The 9,370-nt window shown below is 39.2% G+C and overlaps 1 protein-coding gene across 1 annotated transcript; it reads left to right on the top strand.

Moving 5' to 3' along the window:
- Positions 1–342: 342 nt before the first annotated feature.
- Positions 343–4,626, top strand: LOC307150019 (piggyBac transposable element-derived protein 3-like). The gene is made up of 2 exons (XM_079856751.1): positions 343–599; positions 2,730–4,626. Exon 2 carries the CDS (start codon positions 2,731–2,733, stop codon positions 4,531–4,533), a length of 1,803 nt encoding a protein of 600 aa, XP_079712877.1. The 5' UTR covers positions 343–599; position 2,730; the 3' UTR covers positions 4,534–4,626.
- Positions 4,627–9,370: the final 4,744 nt, after the last annotated feature.

Below are 9,370 nucleotides of genomic sequence, written 5' to 3' on the forward strand. Positions count from 1 at the left end.
TTTAAAATGTCAATGACGTCAGAATGCTGACGTCATTAGCAGAATGCTAGCGTGTTATGGGCAACAACAACTCAACCTGTAAGAAATAGAAAAGAAATAAGTACTCGTTCATTCAACTTTCGACCTATAACCCATGTTGAACTTGCAAAACCTACAATAAAATCTGAGATTTCTCAACGGCATTTGGGTGAAAGAGACACATTTAGCCGTCTAGCCCCATTGACTCCCATTCAGTCTGCACTCGCTCGCGATCACCTCCAGTGGAATTCTAATGGAACTGCAACCAAAATCAATACAATGGGACTGAATAGGGAGTGCCAAGGCTCTCCGTAGACGGGCTCTGCTAAAACATAGGTACAAAAATAATCAGTGATACATTTGCGACCCATTAAAAATTTTGGTCGCAATGGCATTTCAAAAGGTCGCATAGCGGTCGCAGTGTAGTTCCCTGTCATTGGGTCCTATTGTTCAGTCTCACAATGCTATTGGATCATACATTTGTTTAAGTCCCGCCTTATGACCATGAACTCACACAACACCTCAAGGCTTCCTTTGAACAACATCTCTTTGTTTCAATAGACTGGATTCATCAGATTCAAGTAAGTAAAATGTCTTTTATATATTTTTTGGTTGTTATTGTAATGTCTAGAGCATGTACATATGTAGTTATTGTGTAATAAATTCATCAAATTTAATTTAGAGCTTATTATTGTAACGGAAAGCAGATGATCAGGTCTGCCTTTTTGTTGATTAATCAAATCTAATCAACAAACAAAAGGTACTGATTAACCCCTCAAAACAAAACAACAGTGTTAGCAGATGCTCGGTCAGGTCCCCTGAGTTAATCTCATCAACTCAAGAAGATATTCACACTGAATAGGAAGGACAAAGGACAAAATGTATCACTGATTTATTTTTGCACGACTCTGCATACACACACACAAAACACAGACTCCTTATCATGCCCGACCACTTGCGGTCAAAATGACCTTTTTAAAATGTTTAAAATGTATTTCTTGCTGTGCTTATGATCCTTATACCCGAAATACGATATCTATAAGCTTTATTGATATGTAATCAGTTTCATATGCATGTAATCACGAGAAATCCTGTTTCTTTGTGTTGTTGACTAACAGAATTGTCATTCGCGGTATTGTTTTGTTCAGAAGAACACAGCGGTGTTGAATATTTAGCACAGAATATTAGAGGATGCATTATTTGATTAATACCGTTTATTCCGCCAGTATTAGTTAGAAGAGGCGTGTACCTTTCCAAATGAAAGGACATGACCACAATACGTCCTCCCCGGCGATTGGGTCACGCACGCAAGGGGGCGTGACTTTAGCTCCTTCAAAACACAGCGGGCTCTCTCACCTCACTCTCTCACCTCGCTCTCATCCTTCCTCCTTTTCTCCCGGCGCGACGCTTCCCAGAGGAACATCCCGGAAGGCCTCGGACAAACACATGTTCGAGTCGTAGCAGCCGTTCTTTTGCAACTAAGTTATATTTGCCTCTTCCTTCACGGAAGATGAAGACGAAGGCAGTGGTGTAGTGGAGGGAATACAACCTGTTTGAGCCCACTGCAACAAGCCTGCTATTTTGACTACCACACTCACCCAGTGTTGTATAATTGCAACAAGTATATAATGTAGCGTATACGACTCTGGGTAAATGTGAATTAGCCCAAGGATATAGGGAATTTTGGAAATATTACTAATCATAACTCATGGTCATAATTCATAAGTCGCATGTACATTTATTTTATCAATTATCGAGATTACCTTGTTCTATAACTGGTCTAATCATCAGTTATTCGTCCAGAAGGGGTATTTACAAACTCATAAAGTTTACTGTTCGTGGCCAGAACCTAAACTTTATTCGAGTTTGTAAATACCCCTTCTGGACGAATAACTGATGATTAGACCAGTTATAGAACAAGGTAATCTCGATAATTGATAAAATAAATGTACATGCGACTTATGAATTATGACCATGAGTTATGATTAGTAATATTTCCAAAATTCCCTATATCCTTGGGCTAATTCACATTTACCCAGAGTCGTATACGCTACATTATATACTTGTTGCAATTATACAACACTGGGTGAGTGTGGTAGTCAAAATAGCAGGCTTGTTGCAGTGGGCTCAAACAGGTTGTATTCCCTCCACTACACCACTGCCTAAAAGAGTATTTTCTTATACATGGACAGTATACCTGTACATTCTACTTTTTTGTTGTGTTCTGGTCACATTTGACTGATTTAAAAGTTGTATCTCTGAAAATGTAGTTCATATGATCAGACTGACCTAAAATTCCAGAGGATATCAACAGACAATTTAGTTCTGGGAAAGGTGAAAATGTTCATGAATGTGGGGTGTGGATGTAAGTGGGGGTATGCATGTTTTCCTTTTAGTATGATAATTAGAGAGCATAACAAGCAGTATTGTTATGTCAAGGCAGTATTGTTTGACTAAATGGCTGGTGATTGGGATGAATGTTCCATTTAGCATGATAAGTAGACAGCATAGGCTATGCCATTTACATTTAGGGCATTTAGCAGACAGCAACAGGTTAGAAAGAAACTTACAATTAACAGACAGACAGTATTGTCTGCCTGGAAAACATTTCTACCCTGAGCACTTGGTCCACAAACCTATTACTTCAGGTTATGTACTACAATATAAAAAGCATATTTATACATGTTAATTAATTGTTGTTTTATTTTCAGAATGCCACCAGCAAGGAGTGAGCCGCGATACAGTGTGCAGGATGTGATTGAATCCATCCAAAATGGTGACAGTGAATTTGAGATGGACCTCAATGACACGGATGAGAATGACGAAGACTCAGATGAAGATGTCTGTCAACAAGTGGACAAAGGAAACCAACCACCCATGGACATTCCAGCTGATAATTACGTGGACATTGAGCCAAAAACAAACAAACACACCATGCCCCGTGACAGGTATCGCTGGCTGAAAAAAGATTTCATCAGTCCCAACACTGATTTTTCTGGTATGGCTATCACAGGAGATGACATTTCCCTCCACACACCACGGGAATACTTCCAGAAGTTTGTGTCCGAAGACATGATTGAGGCTCTGACACAAAACACAAATGAGTACAGCATTCAGACACATGGAACATCTTTAAACACCACTGTAAAGGAAATTGAAAAAATGTTTGGCATGTACCTGAAGATGGGCCTAGTACAAATGGCTGGAACCCGTATGTATTGGGAGACAGAGACACGGTACTCCCCTGTTGCTGATGTGATGCCACGCAACAGATTCCAATCCCTGTTGACATCATTACACTTTGTAAACAACCTGACAGTATCTGAGACGGAAAAGAAAGACAAACTATGGAAACTCAGACCATGGCTTGACTCATTCAGAGAGAAATGCCTGCAGGTGGTACCAGAAGAGCACAACTCTGTGGATGAGATGATGATTCCTTTCAAGGGGAGGTTCAGCAGCATCAAGCAATATATGCGAGGCAAGCCAAACCCATGGGGATTCAAAGTGTGGGTGAGAACTGGAATCTCTGGCATGATGTGTGACTTCGATGTCTACCAAGGCAGTGTCAACGGAATACGAGCCAAATCTGAACTTGGATTGTCAGGTGATGTTGTGATGAAACTTGCTTCCACACTTCCAGAAAGTCAGAACTACAAAATCTATGCAGACAACTACTTCACCTGTGTTCCATTAGTAGTAAAGCTCCTTGAACGGGGAATTCATTATGTGGGAACAGCCAGGCAGGTGTGCTTACCCAACTGTAACCTTGAAGATGAGAAGAGTTTGAAGAAAAAGGGGAGAGGAAGCTATGATGTCAGAGTGGAGGGGAATCACAACATCTGTGCTGTCAAATGGTATGACAACAGAGCTGTCACACTTGTGTCCTCGTTTGCTGGACCTGAACCTGTGCAGAAGATTCAACGCTGGGACAACGTCAACAGAGCCTACATTGAAGTTGAGAGGCCTTACGTTGTTGGTGCCTACAACAAGTACATGGGAGGTGTGGATTTGTTGGACTCATTTACAGCCAAATATAAGTTCCCCATCAAATCCCGTCGCTGGTACATGTACATCTTTTGGCACACCATCATCCTCGCTGTGGTCAATGCCTGGCTACTCTACAAGCGGGACTGCAAAGCTCTCAAGATGTCTAACAAAGAGACCATGAACAGGAGACAGTTTCAGGCACAGCTAGCATCCTCTCTCATCCTGGTCAACACAACACATCAAACTCCAAAGAGAGGACGACCATCTCCAGGCAAAGGGAGCCCAGAAACACAGACAGTGACATCAAGTAGCCCTCTGAATACTCATAAGAGACCGTCCAAGAGATGTGCACTCCTTCCATTGGATGTACGCAAGGACCTAGTTGCACATTTCCCAAAGAAGACAGGGAGAGGACGCTGCAGACACTGCAATAAAGGATACACCAACACACAATGCAGCAAGTGTGATGTTCGCCTTTGCTTTTCAGAGGACAAGAACTGTTTTTGGGACTTTCACAACCAATGAAAGTCAGTCATGAAAAGAAAAAAGGGAATGAAGAAGTTGCTAGAAAAAGCTAGAGATTTATCTGTTTAATATTTTTTGTTTTTAATAAATGACTTCATAAAAAATATGACTAATGTGTGATTATTATTCATGTTATGTATGTATACATTATTTATGGGGCCAAGTAAGCAATCAAACCTGCAAATGAACCTTTAGTTGTTCTGAATTGTTGTTCAGACAATCATGCTCCCAACTAAGCCCAATGTTGCAATATTACAACGTTTCTCTAAAAACATACATAAACATTTTTTTTTTGTAAAACTTTTTAATTTCTGCATCAAAGGCCTCCTACAACAACATCTGAAAGGTAAACATTTTTTTTTTTTTAGGTTTTTCTATGTTTGGGTCTTACAGGGTTAAACGGTGTCAAAGTAGGGATTAGTAAGCAATAAGGTACTCGAGGCTAAAGCTGTATTGTGAATAAGTGACGTATTCATGATTTAGCACTAGCCTCGAGAACCTTATTGCTTTTATAAAACGGTTACCACACAATACGAATATTAAAGCCAAAGAAATATGTATCAATGCAACTTTCATAAAGTAAAATCACTAAAAGCCTTCCTTCCGCTGGAAAAAATAGTCCCTAACCGTCAACAGCAACTTATTAACTTACACCATAAGATGGCGGCGCAGATTGTCTTTATCAGTGAGTCTCTCAGTAGCAAAGACTTTTAAATAGAAAGTACTGAAACTTGTTGTGAACACGGACAACTTACAAATGCTTTGACTAGTGCTGTCAGGCACGGGAAACCCCTTAACTGTTAAAAGGACGATCTATCACAACGGACATTAAAATGGATTTTTTTATTATGCAAATAGGACTCACCTGAAGGAAAATGCTATATCTAAATGCAGGTAATAAACTCGCTCACTCGATCTCTCTCACACACAATACAGTAAGCTTCAATGAACAACATCAATGAGAACAAACATAGGTTTACGTTGCTAAGAGTGGTTGCTAAGGGTGTTGTGTAGTGAGTGATACAGAGAACCGTTGGGTGAAGCGGTTATAGCCGTGTTTTATCCAACAGGCCTATATCACGAAAAAATTGAAGACCGGAAGTACGTCTTTTAGTAGGGATACGGCTCTTCCGGTTAGCTCTTTACAATGGCGGAGTCCGATAGATTCCGCTGGACCAAATCTCTCCGCAACCTGCCTGAAGTCACATATGACGATGTGGTTCGGATGGTAAATGAAAACTCTCAAGTGGAAAAGCGTGAAAGCTGAGTTATGGCTGTCTACGTCCTGACGCAGAGCAACCCGGTACACTACAACAACAGCGGTGGGCCTTCGCCAGTTAGGTAAACGTTTCTATGGTAACAGCGAGTTGGACCAATCAGCAGACGTTGCTGCTACGCTTAGGATTGTGGGTAGTGTAGTTTTTTTCATAAGATCGCGGATAAAACATGTTTTTCTTAAAACAATGTTGATTTCATACGAACTTATAGCTTCTACAGGAGCAAAAACCTTCGTTTCACAACCTCATAGCTCGTGGTCATTCTACCTCGGATGGTTTAGACATTATGGCTGATAATCTAAATCCTTATGGAGAAATACTGTTGACCGGAAGTTCTGAATCCCTACTCCGCGTTCCGGAAGCAGGAAGTGTGACATAGGCCTATAGAGTCTGTCTGCATCCTGCAAGACTTCAAGTTACGCCCCTTCAAGTTACGCCCCACTTCAAGTTATGCCCCTTCAAGTTACGTCCATTCAAGTTAAGTCAAGTTGCTCACTGTTTAAAGCAGCTGCACAGACCTGTCGGTGTATGATATCAGAGAACAGATTAGAGAACAGACAGTTCTGTATGCTTTTGAATCGCTCTCGTACGAGTTTAACATAAATTTATACATGGATTTCTCGGCGACGTCATCACTGCTTGCGCACGCATCCAGGAGGCAGAAAGACCCGCGGTCTTCGTACTGCAGTAAAGGGTTTAGGCTAGTAGCATAAATTATACATGTTGCAAGTAATTCCAAATGTAGGCAAATGGAAGAGTGGGACAGAAGGAGGAAGTTGTATGTTATATTCTTTCTATTCATAATTTGACGAGCTGCACATGACCACATAGCACGTAGTTGTATGCATCAAGGGATTTGTAACGTTACGCTCTAATCATTTCTCTTGTAAGTTATACACACTTGCTTGAATAAGATAATTATGGCTATATATCAGGCCATACAATTGCTGGCCACTTCTTGTCATCCACAATCCTAAGATCGTCATGTATTGCGTAGGGATCCGGCAAGATCTCACCATTGCTGAGAGTAAGTTTTATTTATTATTTTTGCCGAGTAGTTTCTCACCTATATTTAACAGCGCTTCGTCAGAAGTATAAATACAACAGCCGTTTTTTAAATCCTATCCAATGGTTGAAAGGAAAGGAGTAAACATGGTCACTAGTAGGTTGTGACGGCTGTCAATCAAAATGTGGAGCGGTGATTCGTTCCATGTGTTTCCTGCACTGATCTATATAGAATGTCATTATATAGATCAGTGGTTTCTGTCAGAAAACAAATAGATAAGTTGGTCAATTTAAATTTAACAGAATTTATCAACTTGTTGCCTGCTGTGGTTGTTTTAATTCACATCCTTTCTAAAAAATGTAATATATTCTTAATATATAAGACTGTCAATGATCTAATTTCATGTTTTATATTTTATTTGTTACATTACTAACTTAGTCTAACATGATAATTCATACATGCATCACAGTATGTCCGGATTTTGATTCGTAAACAGTTGGACGTTTTACATAATGTTATATTAATATGAAACACAAACAAACAGATCCAACTCTGAAATTGCAGTTTATTATTGAGTCAACAAGAAATTACAAACAATGCGAAATCTACGTTAATTACAATGTTCTTTTACAGAACTCGGCATAACAGCTAGCGGTTTTCTGCCTCCTGGATGCGCGCGCATCCGGTATTGTTTGTATACAAGAAACCCGTGTATAGCATGGTCTGGGTGAATACTCGATTCTGATTGGTTGCAGGGTGTTAAGATTACTCCTAGTAAATAAACCGTCAGGCGTAACCAGGGAAACCAAGTTATTGTTTGTAAAAACTTTAGATTTCGATTGTAAAACTAATTAAAATATAAACTAATGTTTTAAAAATGTGTTATTTGGCAAGTGACCATGGTATTCATTCGATTCACATGACGTCACTGTACAGGGCCGGCGCTAGCCATTTGGGTGCCCTAAGCACAAATGCTTGGTGGCAAATGCTCCGACTCCTCCCCCCAGATCTTTTGTACTGCATTGAGGTGCTACTGATCAGTGGCGCGGATACAGTGTTTTCTCGTGTGGCTCGCGCACACCGCACTGTCTTCACTCGACGCGCGCTTCAATCCGTTGATACTCTCTATTCGTTCTGTTGAAATCACAAAACATAATGCAAACGTTTGCGTGTCCCTGCTTGTTATACAACCACTGATGAACATAATCGTTTTGATAAGAGAAAAAACTATACGGGAAAAAAAATTCTATACAAGGGCGGATTCGAACTCTGACCCTCTAACACGACTAGCGAAAGCTCTACCACTGGACCATTAAGATACACGTTAGTTTAATTGGCGGATCTATATATTGACACTGACAACATGTATTAGGCTACATCTTATTAAACGACAAATTAAACCCCATGTAACCTACTATTTTTAAAAATCGATAGCCTATTGTGATGATTTTTCACGACCCAGATTTTTTGGTGTCCCCCCCAAGCACTTGGTGCCCAACGCGCGTAATTTCCTGAATATCTATGAAGAAAGGCCCATAGTTAATCCAGTCTCTTTGCAGTTATCAGACATTTTCTCATTTATCTCATGATTTCAGATGAAACTTTTAGTTGAACTCATTTGTATGACCTACTTAATTGATAGGGAATTGTAAAAATCTAGAATACCAATGGATTAAACTACTTAATTTAGTATACCATGATTGACAACATGTGGTTTGATACCTTGCAGCAGCCATTTTGTAAAATGAATTTTTCATGAAAATTGTCACTGGTGTCACCTTTCTTATGGGTAACACCAGTGTCTCCCATTTATAGATAAACTTTATTCAAAGCTATTCATTTAGATTGTATGCCAGATGTAATAATTTAGTCTAATCTACTTAATTATAGTTGAAGAATAATGATCTTTGGTCTTAGAAAAAAAAGACAGTAACACCAGTGACACAATGAATCACCAATGACATACAGTACATGTCACATTAAATAAAATATCACATGTGACATGATGATAATTTTACATCCATTTAATTCTGCTTACACTCAAATGTTAAGATTTAAAGATTTAAAAATAAATTTCAAATATTTTCATCATTATAGCAAACACATGGTTGCGCAAATTAACTTTCAAGCACACTTTTAACAAACCTGATTAAAATAAATAAAACAATCTCCTTATTTGTTGCATTTTTATTAATATTTTTCTGTAATTCTGACTATACTGCTGAAAAAAAACCAATATTAATATTAAATAAATGCACAAAAAATATTACAAAAAAATCATTAAGCTGTAATTTATGTGCACTCATAAAGTCAAAGGGTAATCTAACAATTTCCTTACAAAAGTGGACGTTTCTGTAGAATGACCTGGCATCTGACACTCAGCGAGACAGATTGACGAGCTCAAAGTTCCAAACGCTTTACTCTGCCCTTGCTGCAATGTAAAAAGCGGCAATATGACTTATACACTTCGATTTACACGGTTATCTCGGGAAAATATTCTTACCGTTGTATCTTGCTGACAACATCTCGTTTTGAGTTTGACATATCGCGTGGT

Source organism: Squalius cephalus (assembly GCF_949319135.1).
Source record: "Squalius cephalus genome assembly, chromosome: 22".
Taxonomy (NCBI): Eukaryota; Metazoa; Chordata; class Actinopteri; order Cypriniformes; family Leuciscidae; genus Squalius; species Squalius cephalus.

Coding starts and splice junctions, on each gene's coding strand:
- LOC307150019 (XM_079856751.1), top strand. CDS start 2,731: ATGCCACCAGCAAGGAGTGAGCCGCGATACAGTGTGCAGGATGTGATT.